This window comes from Apaloderma vittatum, unplaced genomic scaffold, assembly GCF_000703405.1.
Source record: "Apaloderma vittatum isolate BGI_N311 unplaced genomic scaffold, ASM70340v1 scaffold9723, whole genome shotgun sequence".
In the NCBI taxonomy this organism is placed as follows: Eukaryota; Metazoa; Chordata; class Aves; order Trogoniformes; family Trogonidae; genus Apaloderma; species Apaloderma vittatum.
The window spans coordinates 32,107-46,801 of record NW_009706399.1 but is presented as its reverse complement, the minus strand read 5'-3'; the positions used below and the strand labels follow the sequence as shown (position 1 = coordinate 46,801).

The 14,695-nt window shown below is 42.5% G+C and overlaps 1 protein-coding gene across 1 annotated transcript in view; it reads right to left on the bottom strand.

Moving 5' to 3' along the window:
* Window positions 1-585: 585 nt before the first annotated feature.
* RABEP1 (rabaptin, RAB GTPase binding effector protein 1) overlaps window positions 586-14,695 on the bottom strand; it is a gene marked incomplete at its 3' end in the record, with an annotated part of 26,880 nt that continues 12,770 nt past the window's right edge. The window contains exons 5-16 of the mRNA XM_009865776.1: window positions 14,613-14,695; window positions 13,855-14,033; window positions 12,774-12,899; window positions 9,710-10,177; window positions 7,761-7,865; window positions 6,910-7,026; window positions 5,587-5,685; window positions 4,024-4,164; window positions 3,107-3,296; window positions 2,773-2,828; window positions 2,184-2,282; window positions 586-702 (exon numbers count right to left, since the gene is read on the bottom strand). The exon at window positions 14,613-14,695 is cut by the window's right edge and continues 74 nt beyond it. Of these exons, the coding sequence (XP_009864078.1) occupies window positions 586-702; window positions 2,184-2,282; window positions 2,773-2,828; window positions 3,107-3,296; window positions 4,024-4,164; window positions 5,587-5,685; window positions 6,910-7,026; window positions 7,761-7,865; window positions 9,710-10,177; window positions 12,774-12,899; window positions 13,855-14,033; window positions 14,613-14,695 (1,780 nt within the window). The remainder of the gene's footprint in view (window positions 703-2,183; window positions 2,283-2,772; window positions 2,829-3,106; window positions 3,297-4,023; window positions 4,165-5,586; window positions 5,686-6,909; window positions 7,027-7,760; window positions 7,866-9,709; window positions 10,178-12,773; window positions 12,900-13,854; window positions 14,034-14,612) is intronic.

Genomic DNA, 14,695 nt, shown 5'->3' with positions numbered 1-14,695 from the left:
GAGAAACAGAGACCATTCCCATGAACCAGAATGAACCATCCCAAATGAACCAGAACAAGCCTTGTGAACGGTCCTGCCCAAACTCCTTCCTTCAGCCGCCTCCTCAGTATCTCATCCCCGATCACAGGTTCCATTTTTTAAAGGAAACAGAAGGACAGCAACAGTGGCAATACCAAGGAGAACATGTTTAGTGTAAACAGAAAGCGGTGACTACAAAGAACCATATCCTAGATTCGTATCAAACAGTAGTAAACTTGTCCATAAATGTTTGCACCCCAAAGATTTGTGATGGAAAAGTAAAATATGGGAAAAACATCAGGAGATGGACAATGAGATAACTGGGGTCTAAAGGGACCATCACTTAGAGCTCTCTGCAGTCCCTTTTTGTACAATAATTGTGTCTTTGCTGCTGAGAACCAAGTAACCAGAATAAAATCCCCAGTCAGCTTTAATACTAATATACTAGGAATACTTGATCAGTTTATTATACTAATAACTTTAAAAAGAGTTCATAAATACCAATGTACACAGCTCTGTAGTAGAAAACGAAAGTGGCACCTTACAGATCGATGGCACTTCCCTTACCTGAAGCGTCTGAGAAAGCTTTACAAAATCTCTCTGCACTTGCTCACTGACATCTAATTCAGTCTGCAACCGCTGAGCTTTATTCTTCTCTTCAAATACCAGCTGTTCAAGGTTTGCCTGAAGAGAAAAAGATTCTTTATGCTGTGCTTAAACTGAATAAAGAAGGAGAAGCTCATATAAACTGATAAAGCATGGTACTAGAGCAAAGAAGCATGGCTCTTCTCAGAGTCCTGGCAAAAAAATAAAACCAAGCACTCTTTTGACACCTCTAATGGCAGAATCAGAGGCTAAAACCCATCAGACAAACATCCTCGTTAGACTGGTTAAAGTATAAAAAAAGCTCCATGTCTTTTAATATGTCCAAAGATCTCAAAAAAGCAGATTTCTGAGTTTTAATGAGACATGACCGCAGATGAAAGGCAGCAATCTGCTGGTAAAACTGTAACTGCCCTGCTGTGTTGAGTTTCGGTTGAAGAAGTCTTTGGGGAAGGGCAAAAACACTCCTGCCCAAAAAAAGAAAAAAAACCCCCAAAACGAATCAAAAATCAACCAACAAACCTGCCAAAAACCCGAGAGAAGAAATCAGGTCACAGTTAATTCACCTGACCGCCAAAGCAGGGCTCCTTCCTACAGGAACAGCAAAGTGACTCTTATTCAAAAGCACCAAAGCACTCGGAGCAGCAGCCTGGCACGTCGGGAAGCATTCTGGGCACAGAAATGTTACTGACGCCTGACTTCAGAAGGTAACTCCAAAGAGATACCCAAGTCAGCAGCAATCCAGATGCCCCGCTTTATAAATCCAAGCGAAAAGTGATCGGGATCACAGAGTCACGGCACGTTGGGGGTTGGAAGGGACCTCTAGAGCTCACCCAGTGCCACCCCCTGCCAGAGCAGGGTCACCCAGGGCAGCCACACAGGAACGTGTCCAGGCGGGTTGGAAAGTCTCCAGAGCAGGAGACTCCACACCCTCTCTGGGCAGCCTGGGCCAGGGCTCCGGCACCCGCACAGGGAAAAAGTTTTTCCTTATGTTTAGGTTGAACCTCCTCTGCTCCAGCTTGCATCCATTGCTCCTTGTCCTGTCATTGGACACCGCTGAAAAGAGCCTGGCTCCGTCCTCCTGACACTCCCCCTTGACATATTTATAAACATTTATGAGGTCACCCCTCAGGCTCCTCTTCTCCAGCTGCAGAGCCCCAGCTCCTTCAGCCTTTCCTCCCCAGGGAGATGTTCCATCCCTCCATCATCCCTGGGGCTGCGCTGGACTCTCTCCAGCAGTTCCCTGTCTCTCTGGAGCTGAGGGGCCAGAACTGGACACAAGATCCCAGATGTGGCCTCACCAGGAGAGAGCAGAGGGGCAGCAGAACCTCTCTCCACCTACCAGCTACTCCCCTTCTAACCCACCCCAGGAAGCCGTTGGCCTTCTTGGCCACGAGGGCACGTTGCTGGATGAGAATTTAAACTGCATCCAGCAGATGCTGTTTCATTGCCAGATCCTCATCAACATTCAGAAGCTTCCTTTTTCATTCTTTTGCAGCGAACATATTATTTGACAATGGTTTGATCATCATCTATGCTTCACAGCCACACGTCATAGCTACCTTTGCTGCCGTCTCCTTCTTCAGCTGTTCTTCTAAGGTGTTTTTTGTTTCCTGCAGACTCTCCAGCTGCTGCAGGTTTTCCTGCGAAGAGCTTTCCAACTACATAATAATAATAATAAAAAGCATTAATGAAACCTCCTAACATTTTGATTTCTCACAGTCCCTTCATACAGAAGTAGAGCTGAAGTGTTTTTCCCAGGACTCCAAAATACACCTAAACAATCTCTCCTATGGACACGGAAAACACCTAACTGACAGCTTTTTGTCTCCATTTATTTGTGTGGAGCTGAAGGGAAATAGCCAAACCTGACATTTAGGTTATTATTACGTAGACTAGTATTAGTTAGGAACTAGTTAACACAGTGTTTCACTTACAGATCAATTAAACAGACAAAACTCCTTGTAAGGAACAGAACTATGAATGACTGACACCTCACAAGCAGGGAAGTTCATCTCCTCTGATGTGAAGAGGCTGATGTTGAAGGCAACATGATGTCATGGATAGGATGAGTGGAAAAAAGAATTCTATTCCCTTTTGTTTAAAAAACAAAACCCACGACAAAAATTCCACAGTGAAAGGGCTCCTTACCTGTTCCTTTTCCACTTTTATTCTTTCCAGTTCAGCTTTTAAACTGGAAATTGAAGCTGAAAGACAAGAACATTAAGGCTTAAATGCAAGAAAAACACAGGAAACTGTGATTCCTGTTTATATTTAAAGGAGAATTGAGCACTTGCTACATCAAAGGTACCTCAAAGGTAAATAACTGTCCTTTTGTTTTCAGCTGCACAGCTTTGGTGTATCTGCTATCAAAAATGGACAGTATTTAAAATTCAGATAGGCCTACTTATCACAAACTCAAGTCTTCACTTAGCCCACTAATTCCTAAATACTCCTGTTCTGAGACTGTTTTCCCCCTGCTCACCTATTTCCTCTTTGCAATTCTCTATTTCCAGCTGTAGAGTTTCTTCTATATTTTCTTTCAAATATTGTTCAGCCTGAATCTGCTCCTTTAAGAATAGAATCTCGGCCTTAAGTTTCTCCTCGAGGTGATCAGCTGCTGTCCGCACGCTGATGATGTCTTCACGGTATTTTAAAATCAGCTCACGGAGCTCCTGAATCAAGGATTAGCAAAGATTTTTATTAACATCTCCGGGTACACACCGCAGTATTAGACTCATCAGCACATGAGCCAAAGACAAAAGTTACGCTACCTCGATGTTTTTCATCCCCCACATCACATCTTGCATCCAGCGAGGTATTAAAATCAGTTGGCTTGGCCATAGCAAATGAAGAACACGTCAAGATTCACGTCCCAACAGCGTTACAACCCTCTCCCCCTGCCCTTCACCACCCACAAGCTTTTAAGCTCGACAGGCTGGAGCGCAAGGAGGTGGCCATGGAAAGGATGACAAGGGTGATCATTATTCAAGGCTCAGGATTATCACTGTTCTTAACGCCCGGACAGAAATCAGGGTGACTTGACCTAGCTTCATTTATTGAATCAGTATCTACACTGGAGCCACGGCGACTCAACACTTGTGCACCCAGTTGCAAAATACAGCTTAAACCAGCTGAACTGAGAGAAACCCCCGCTCTAGCGAGAAGAGAGCAGCTGTCTGACCACAGCCAACTCGTTTTACTATGAAAATCTACCCCGTACCCTGAAGCACGCTCACGGCACAGTGGGATCAGACTGCTGCTTTCGTACATCACAGACTTACAGGGTTAAAATCCAGATTATTGCTCATCGAGCTATCTGAGTCAGCTTTTTCGGAAAGATCCTTCCAGTGAGATTTAGTCGCATGCATTAGTTGCGGTCATGACTGAAAAATGTTTTACCTCTGCAGCTTCTGGTAGAATGAAATCTTCGGCTTGCTGTAAAGACACATGCAAGCTACGTTTCCCTTGCAGACTTTCGTTATCTTTTTGCAGCCTCACCAATTCTTCTGAAACCTGCTCCCTGGACTGTGTCAGGACAGCCTCCAGTGAAAAGAAAAGCAGAAATTCTCACTTAGGGTCACACTCGGATCTCTTTGTGCCCAAGCTACTACCACGGCTTTCAAAACCCTGGTGAATCGATGGTCTTTGTGAAAAAGGGGAACAAAATGATTGTGCGGATCTCAGGATCAGTTCTCTCTTGCCTGGCCTACACACCAGAAATAAAGGCGAGATCAGGCTGTTGGCACTGTACAGGCAGCCAGGAGGAAGCAAGTGATAAAACCAGCATCGTCCGGCCTCCCAGTTTTCTTCTGTGTTTTCCCACTAGCTGGCTGTGCTCACGTGGTTTTGGGAACTGGCAGCGATGTTTATTAAAATCACCCAACAACTCAGCTGCAAGATCGGGTTATTAAAAACTGAAAACACTCAACCTGCAACTTCCCACGGCAGGTGTTTGCTTCCCACTGCCTTTTGACAAAAACATCAAACCAGCTGACCCCTCGTAAAGAAAAAGGATTTCACAAACAGAGTTTTGCTTGCGTTACAAAAGGGAAAACAAAAATCCTCTTCTGTGAAGAATGATTGCTGCAGTAGAGGGAAACAGGGACCTGAACTCTGAGGGAAGCTGCCCTTTGCGCAACAGGTGGATGGCACGAAAAGCACGTTCAGGTCAACGCATTTCTCATCTCCTGCATCTCCAGGAGGCAGGTTCTCCTGCAGAACATCAAACCGAACGTTTCTGCGAGTCACGCCCTGATGTCCTATAGGCAATCCCAGCCTCCCAGAAACACAATATTGGGATTAATGAGCATGAATGTTCTTAGTCCTCACAATGCCGTGCAAGGGAGGAAAACAAGAAAAAATATGATTCTAATGTAGAAGGGAATGAATGGCTCCAAGAAGTTAGACTTTGTTTTGCTCTAGGAAATGAGGTCCTATTGCTATTCTCTGGCTTAATTCCTACAAAATGCTCAAAATACTTTAAAATAAAAAATAAGTTCCCCTACATATAGCTTTCTGGGTGTTAGGGCTGGTATTTTGAGACCGACACGTAAAAAAACTGAGCATTCATCTCTAAAACTTAAGAAAATACTCACTAGTGATGGTACTTGTGATGAATCCTAAAAAACTGTCTTGAGAAAATCTATTCCATCTTCAGATTTGAGGTGAAGTAAGATACTAACTGGGTGTGGAATGTACATAATGAATAAGGGGGAAAAGAAGTGGCCTGGTGAGTGATCTCCGTACTAACCAGTAGGCACACACACAGCCAGCACGCCTGCCCGACCCTACCGACTGCTCCACATCCAGCACTTGCCATCAGAGCTCACTCGATCGGTACCTTCACCGTTAAGATGCCGACCCTTGGCAGGGCAGCAAGACAAATTCTTTTAGAAACACCTCAAGCTCCAAAGGTTACACAAACGCGCTCTTTAAGTGACCTCGGGGCTCAGGCTGCCTCACCATTTGCTCCTGGACACTCCTCTTCGCTTGCAGAAACGCCTGCTGCAGCTCGGCCAGGAAGTTCTCCGACTTTTGACATTTAGCCATAAGCAACGAGATCTTGAAAAGAGAAAACCCACAGAGCCAAATACATACGGTACGAAACACTTTTTGAAAAAGAAACAACCACTGAAGTTCTCTTGTCTGCCTTCATTACTAATATAGACTTTGGAATTTCAGACTAATCCATTAATATTTATTTTGTTAACTCCTTACTCAGTAATGAATAACGCAACTGAAGCCAGTAAGAAGAGATACTGTGCTTCTATAGCAATAACATGCTTATATTCTATTTATCAAACTCTACATAACAAATAAAATTTAATTCTAATCACACTTGAATGCAAGCCAGTTCAGAGACGCTGAAGGGAAACAGCAGAGCTACTATGTAAGTTTTCAGCATTTTTAAAAGTAATTTTGTGTGTCTTTCTCTAAAGCATAGATCTTCAAAAACCTTACAATTAATTATTCTAAACCAACATGTGCTTAACAGTAAGATTAAGCATTACTTAAAGAGCACCCTGGTACTGTCAAAAGAACAAACATATAAACATACTCTTGTAATTTAGGACAAACTTTGTCTGATGACTACTGTTGCCTTGGTACGGAAAGATACTGGGTGGGATGGAAGAAAGTCTTCCAGCTCAAGTGAAGTAAAGTCAACCTCTTGTACGCAGCACTTCCCTAATGTTGTCATCTTTAACAGGCCAGGTGATGACTTTTTTTGCTTTCTTTTTAAAAAAATATGACTACCATCCATCCTGTCTGGCTCTGCTGTTCAGGAGAACATATCTTAGACTGAAAAATCTTGCACTTTAAACAAGTTTGGTCCCTATTTTGGACTGACCACTGTTACTGCCTCCTCAGCTCCTCATTAACCGCCTGTTTTCCCCAGAAATCCATTAACTGGGTGTCAAGTATTGATGAGAGCAAGTGGTAAGGGCAGTAGCTCTCTTCTGCCTACAAGGATGGTGACCAAGAACACAGGGCTGCTTTTGCATGCTGGGGTGATTTCATGCACTTCAGAACTCAAATGCTACTCCAATTCACGATTAGAGATGAAACTTCAGGGTCAAACTTGGGTAACATGATACCAGGGACAGGTCAGGCTTATCTAGAAATTGTGGCAGACTTGGGTGGAGCATAACAAACCCAGAACTTCTCATTTTTATTGCCTCTACAGCAGGTAGTCCATCCATAATCTATCAGAAGCCGAATTCTTATCATGTTATTTTGGAATAGCATTTCATGATTCCCACCATCTTCACTACAAAATGCTTGTACCTGATTCGAGGAGTCTTCAGCACTTTGTTTCATGTAATCCTCCAATTCCTGCTTATCTTTCATTGTCTTTTCCAGCTGGTCATTAGCCTGCCTCAGCATCACCTGCAGCTTTTTCACCTGTGTTGGTACAACAAAACCATCTCCTTTTCCATTCTTTCAGGGAGTATTTATTTCCTGAACACAAACACACCCCGCTGCACCCTCAAACCACAAAATCCCTTAAAACCTGACACAACCCACAAGTTCCTCTGCTGTTCTTCTGAAACACCTGGCATCACAAGAGCATAGATAAAGAAACAGGGGACTCCTGAGCACCCTGGGCCGTCGCCGTCGAATGACTTCGGTCCCTCATTTCCAAGCAGAATGTGACTCGTGCCTTGCGTACCCATCTGAAACCTGTTCTTCAGTCTACGGCAGGGAACAAACATCCTCCAGTGCTTTACAGTCGTTTTATGGTGCTAGGATGAGGTCCTCTAATTTTCTCTTTGCCGTTAACAATTCTTGCAGTACCAAAGATAATAGACTTGAACGCATTACAAGTATTTTAGAACATAAATTCTGAAAGATACTGACCTCAGCATGAGCACAACGCTTTTTATAGAACTGTGCCTTTACTGCATGGGTTTACAAAGTGGTGAATCCTTACAAAAATACGTACACGTGGTGCTCATGACCACATACCAATAATAAGTCAGGTTACGTCAATAAGCCGTCAGAGGCTATCCAGATTTTAAATGTGCTGACATTATTCAATTAAAACCAATGAACAAAACAGTGGAAGGTTCACTGTCACATCTTTAGCTGTTCGTGTAGGTGCAAAAACCTTGCTAAAGCTAGAAGAGAAATCCCACCTGGTCTCTCGTCTCGGCCTCCTGAATCTGGATCCCTTGCAACTGCTTCTCATAATTCGAGCACATATCACAGCGTCTGCCCAGCTTGTTCCCTGCGTTCTGCACCTGGAGAACACAGAGTTATCACCTGCCACAAAGGCCATAATGCCGGAGTGCTACATACTCTCAGGGGTGTTGCGTGAGCACAAAACATTCCAGGCAAAAGACAGTGGCAGGATCACGTAATGACAAGACTGAGTTGCTCTAAAAGTAAAGGGTAACGTCCATCAGCTGCAGGTTATCAGCTTTTCCTGGCACGGGTCCCACTGCCAGCACAAAAGCAATAAGCCACAGCATGCAGGAGTTCATCAAGTCATTCAGTGTGTCCTTTTGAACTGTATTACTTAATTATCCGTACGGAAACAGACATCTCAGAGAAAACCTTTCCAGAGGCCGTAGTATTTTTTTCACGCAATTATTTTGCATTACACATCAGATAACGAGCACAATGCTGTGGTGCTTGTTTGGCAGACGGACGTCGGGGTCTTCTGTGTGTGTGTGGTTTTTTGGTTTGTCTGGTTGTTCTGTTTGTGGGTTTGTTTTTTGTTTTTTTTTTAATCAACACAAACCAAGTGAGTTCATCAACAATTGGGAAAGAACAAAATAGAAAACAGGTTTTGGCCCAGGGGACAAATGAAGTTTTATCAAAGCTCCAGCTGCAAGTCAGGTCTGAGCTGAAATTTTATTTGTGTGTGCTGCTCCGTGTGGCACCCACACAGACTGGCATCTACATACCCTTGTCTCCAGAAACACGAGGGAAGCAGGGCATTTCTTTTCTGAATTCTGAGAAAGGGTTGGAGTAAAGTGTCTCAAAATGTCAACAGGACAAGAAAACACTCAAGAGTAGAGGATTTAACTCAGCTCTGAGATCACAATGCCTTAATTTCTCCAGATACCACACATTAGCAGGAACACAAAAAAACCAACTTGACGAAAGGTTTGGAGAGACCTCCTTCCTAAGTAACGATCTGCAGGTAAGCTGAATTCCAACGATTTGAGGAAATAAAATATCACTAGTTATCTTCATCTATCCTTTGCCCATCCTCTTCTCTCTCACCGCATTCCTACGTGGCTTTTTTCTACCCTCACCTTGTCTTTCTTTTCACCCGCAAAGGACCGTTATCGCCCCCTGCCTTTTCTTTCCCCAGAAATGTTGCTCCATGGCCTCTCTTCTTTTGAAAGAGTAACAGCAAGAGCCCCACAATACTCCTCTTTTCAGCAAGAAACAAACTGTGAGCTTTGAATTGGCATCGTATAAAGCTGCTGAAAAACTGACAGGCAGAACACCCAGAAGGCAACAATCTCCTTGGTGACCCACACTGGAAGTGGCACAGTGTTAAACCTGAGCTACCGCTTGTCGCTCTCAGAAATTGGTTTCTGATGATGCAAGTCCCCGGCAATTTCCTGAAGCTTCCTCCGTGGTAGCTTGATGTGTTGCGTATCTTGGCTGCTCATTTCTAAATCGCGCTCTGCGTGCAATCCTCAGTGAAACTCCTTGTTGTACAAAGCAGCACCATTAGCTCTGCTCCTTTTGATAACCTCTGCACTTTTCTAGTCATCCCCCGTTGCACTATAACATTTTTCCTTTGCTTCCCATCTTCTACTCTTCTCTGAGTTCTCCTGTCTTATTTTACCCTCTCATATATCTGCAAGACCAACAGCTACCTCTGCCAGACCCTTCCCTAAGAGCAAAATATCCCATATTGAAGTGAAGCTGACCTTTCCACGAAAAGGCTCAGCCAACAGGGTTTACCTGCTGAAGCATCCCCAAGGAAGGAAAGCAAAGAGCTACGTAGGATGCCACCTATTTCCTTCTGCATCTGACTCCGTGCAAAGCAAACCAGGAGGAGTTTTCACCGAGCAGACAGCCCACAACACGGTCCCGGCAGATGCACGCAGTGGCTACTCACCTCCTTCTGCAGCAGGTTCCACTCCGTCTCGCTAACCAAGCGGTAACCGCTGGGAGATACGTAAGCGCTTTCTACCCCTTGGGTAACACTGGACAGAAGCGAGGCAGTCTCTTCTTGCTCTGGTGTCATCGCTTTGATCGCTTTTTCCTGATCTTTGGTTAACATGAACCCGCTTGGCATTTGCAGAGACCCAAGGGAAGCTGTATCAAAGTTCTCGGACACTGAATCTGCTCCGACAAGTGGTCCAAAATCTGACTCATCCAGGTTCCCAGCGGATTTGGCTTTGTTGTTGTACCCTAAAGCTTTGGACTGTAAGGACCCAGACGTGCCCAGACTGTCTGTCGACTGTGCTCTCCGGAGTCCGTCTTTAAACATATCGCTATCTGATTTATTGAAGGATTCGCCCGAAGAAAGGAGCAAGTCTGCATCCAACGAATGGACCGAGCCATGGGCGCTATTTACATGCACCTGGAATGGAAAAACAAGGAAGGAAAAATCGTACGCTCCGCTCTAGACTCACGGTACAAGAGAGATGCTGCATTATTAGATGTGGTAAAGGAAAATTTAAATTGGTTTGGGCGAGAACATCTGATCTCTAAGCTTCAGATGGCAGAGCACAGGATAGAGGTACAACTAAAAGCCAAAACAAACGAATGAGCAAAAAGACAAGAGGACTTCTGTAAGCATCTGTCTTCCTGCCAGACAAGCAAGGACACAGTCCCCTTCCATCCTCCAGGATTTGAAACAAGGCGCTTTTTCCACTGGAGAGATACTTGCAGTATCACTTCTAGAACTATAATCTACACAACTGAAGGCAAATACTCCACTTCCACAAGTAAATTAAGAAGTCTTTCATAGAAAAAAAAAAAAGCCTTAAATTAATACAAAAATAAATGAAGAATGCAAGAATGATGTACTTAAAATCTACCCTAGACTGATAAATGAACAGTTGTCTTCTCCTGCTTTTGAGTGCCTGTCAAAATATTGTCAGAGAAGGAAGTTTATTTTCTTTAAAACATTACTTGTACACAAAATAAAAAAGGGAAAAGCTTGGGCTTAAATACAAAGGCATCCTGGGGAATGCCAACACCAAAAGCTGCACTAACTGTCCTGTGACGTGTACAAGGTACATTAAGTCTCTTGATCTATTTTTATTCATTTGAAGAAAGCGCACTAACACTTTACTTAAAAAGCACATGACTGCTTTCCAAATGCCTTCCAACATATTACGCAATTCTGCCTTGCCATTAGACATGTAAAGAAAATAACGTCGCAAACAAAGTCTCTTGAGAAAAATAATCATTTCCAAAATAGTTCCAGCAGAGACAAGCAGGCGGATGTACGGTACTTCCACACAGGTTTTTACATCTATCACTATATATTATGCACCACTGCTTTTATCCCTGCTGTAAATGCCTCGTTTTAATAATTGTAGGCACAGTATTTACATTTATATGTATAGAAACAAGTTCACAACGAAAAGTCAAGAGAATAGAGATTGATGTAAAATTGGATCTTCAGACAAGAACTCTTTGGGGATACAGTTAACAAACCATTCGATTTTATTGCAAACTGCTCAACAGAGAAGAGCTTGGAAGTCAAATTACAAGTTGTAAGGCACGACTGGTAACTCGATTCATTGCCTCTTGTAAAACACTTTCGGTACAGTTAAAAAAGGTCACAAAAAGCCACAAAACCAAAGCCATAAACAAACAGAAAACCACTCTGGAAACTATACCCTTTCTCAAAATGTAAAATTTTCCAATAGGTATAATCACTAGAATTAAATCAATGTTGTGTCTAAGGGACTGAAGAGTATCCTGGGAACTGAGATTAAAGGAAACATCAGAAGATAAAACTTTTTTGCTCCCCATCAATAAGTCGTATTTGCATATCTGGATACAGAAGTGTTGGTATAGAACACAGGGTTTGAAACAGAAAGTTGTGTCCTTGCTGTCCTCACTGCAGGATAAAGGATAGAACTAGATGTCACCTACATTGAGATATTACGATTCTGAGCATCTCTCTGCATTCTAAACTGCTGTAAATCATTGGTAAGAATAAATGGCAGACTCTGGAAGTACATAACCTTTTTTCCTACAAAAAGGATAAATAAACCAGGCAAAATACTGGCTCAGGCTGCAAATTTTCAAATCTCTCAAAGCTTGCGTAAGTTCTACAGTACAAAACTTAAAGGGTTTTCTTATTAATTTGTCCCTATTTCAACTCGCAAAACCAAAATGGAACCTGTCAGATGATCAGAAAAGGGTAAGTAACTGCCCATTTTGACACTGCTTCCAAGTCCCAACCTGTGTGCTCACCAGGACTTGCCTCCTCACAAGAGCAAGTTTAGGCAAATTTCAAACACATCTGCAGCTCACCCCAGCGTACGATCATCTACAACACCCAAACGACACCCAGCGACATCACTTTTACGAGCTGTTACAACGCGTTCACTAACAGAGCTCAAGCAGCTTCCAGGAAAACTTGGTGCACTCTACCCCAGCTGCTGGTTGGCTAAAAAAACAAAAAAAAGCTTATTTCTGGCTGATGAACAGATACGGTCCAAAACCTCAAGTTGTGCAGTTGACTGTAGTTTAACACATGCAGCGGCACGCGTCGCATGATTTTGCACGTGCTAAGCAACTCGCTAACTTCACTATCAGTCATCTCAGACTTGTCTAACCAGGGTAGGTTTAGTACAGAATTCAGCAAGTAGTTTAGCAAAGCAGCTTCCATACCTTTTTGTTGAATTCTCAGAGACAACTGGATTAATTCTGAACATTTAGGTGTGTTAGAATGTGGTTATAAATCCCAAGAGAATTTAAAAGCAGTTAACATCCCGAATGTTTTTAACAGCACCTCTCAGGCCTGTAAAGCGATGTCTTCCAATCTTGAATAAATAAATTCTAATAAAGTGTAACTCTGAAGCTTCTTCACTGCTTAATATGAATTTTAAGCTACAGAGAATAAAAGGGCACTAAGTTTGCACCTGCATTTGTAATCAACACCTTGAGGGATGCACAAGTGCTCACGGTTGCTTTGAACTAGCTGACTCTTTTACCTCTTCACTGGAGAGCTGGGTAAGGATTTCCTCAGGGGCTAGAGAACACGAAGCTTTCGTTTCATCATCTGAATCTTTTTGCTTCTGCTCTTTCCTCTTGCTAAGCCTTTGCTGATCATCTTCTTCCTAGAAATCGGCGGTCGGCAGAGAACACATACAGCGTGATTCAGTTTGCCGCAGTACTCATGACAAACGAAGCTACAAAGATAGCACTGGAAAAGATGATTTTCATTAAAACCCCAGTATTTATCACACAACGATACTTTCGGTTAAAAATCTAGTGTTTATTTCACAAGGCGCCCAAGCTGAGAATTTTTCAAGTCTAGAGGCCAATTCATGTTCTCAAATAATTTTGTTTAATCCAAGAGTGTATTACCTAGATCAAAAATTCTTGTAACAGGGATTACCAAAGAAGTAACAAAAAGAGCTGTTACGCTGGCTGTTGTATAGAATCTGACAACGCATCTGCATCACCAATGGCCCCATTAACAGCCAGTTACACGAGCACGAACGTTAAAACAAAATCTGGAAAATAAGAAGTGCCTTGACCACTCTAACAATGGAACATTGCATACGGAAAAAGAATCAAAAGAAAGACACAGAACATGACGTCACAAAGTATGTACACAATCACATGCTTAAGTTAATTTAAAATCAAGCTCTTAATTTATGCCTGAGCTAGGTACTCTATTGGAAAAATCCTAGAAAGAAGTGGAACTTGCTATCTTAATGCCCTTAACCCTGACGTTCTGCTTCATAGATTACTTTCTTCCTCCAATATTAACTTCAGAATAACATTATCCTTCCATTTCACAATACCGGCAACTTTTAAAGGTACCATGTATGTTAATATTAAAATATTTGCACAAATGCAGAGGTTCTGTTATAACTGTTGGCTGTCATTCAAGTGGAGAATTCCTATTCAAACTGTCAGCTACCATTTCTGAAATCCTAACACACTCAAATAACTTGTCTCCAGCATGTAATTCCATACCTGTTAGACCAAGTTAAATCTATGGTATTCAAGATGAAAAAAAAAACAAAATAAAAAAAAAAGAAAGAAAGGAAAGCAGCAAGTAACCTGATCCTTTTTTTTCAGTTCTTCAACCTGTCGCAGCTGCTCAGAGGTCAGAACAATTTCCATGCGTTGCATGTCCCTCATCAGCAAACGCTGAGACTCCAGGAACTGGTCGTTGGCCTTTTGCCACGTGTGTTTCAACTGGTTGTGCTGCTGTCGCTCTTGCTCTAGGAGATGGCAGACTATTCAAAAACAGAAAGAGTCATTCTGAACCAGAATCTTTAAAACCTTTTCCAGAGAGAAGCATTCGCATTAATAGCAGTAATTACTGTTCTCATCAAGAACTGTCAGGCTTTCTTCAACAACTACTTAGGATGACAAAAGACGGGGTTTTTTATTCCCAAACTTGGCTTGTAATAAAGGATGTATTACTGACAGTTTAAGATTTCCCAATTAGGAGGCTAACGCCTTAACTCCATTCATGAATTCTAACAGTTTATTTTTTTTCAGAGCTGGTTTAAAAAGACTGCTCATAACTGTACACAAATTAAGCACCCGTAAAATCACTTTAATAAGAAAGAGTTTTGCAATACTGTAAGAACTTCGCAGAAATGCAGCAGCATCCCTTGAGAGAACGAATGTCTTCTAATCCATCACAGAAGAACTCCACATTCAGCTCTTCTGTGAACATTTTAAAGGCTTTTGCATTTAAAAGTAACCCCCAATATCTTTAAATCCAATTCAGATAAGAAATCAGAAAAGAATTAATAGCTATGTTGGTTTTTGCATTCTTAGTCAAAAGGATTATTACAGACAGGTACCTTCATGGAGTTCTTTCCGCAACTTCTCTGCATCTTCTTGCAGGACTGATTTTTGCGTGTTGAGAACAGCCACATACATCTCT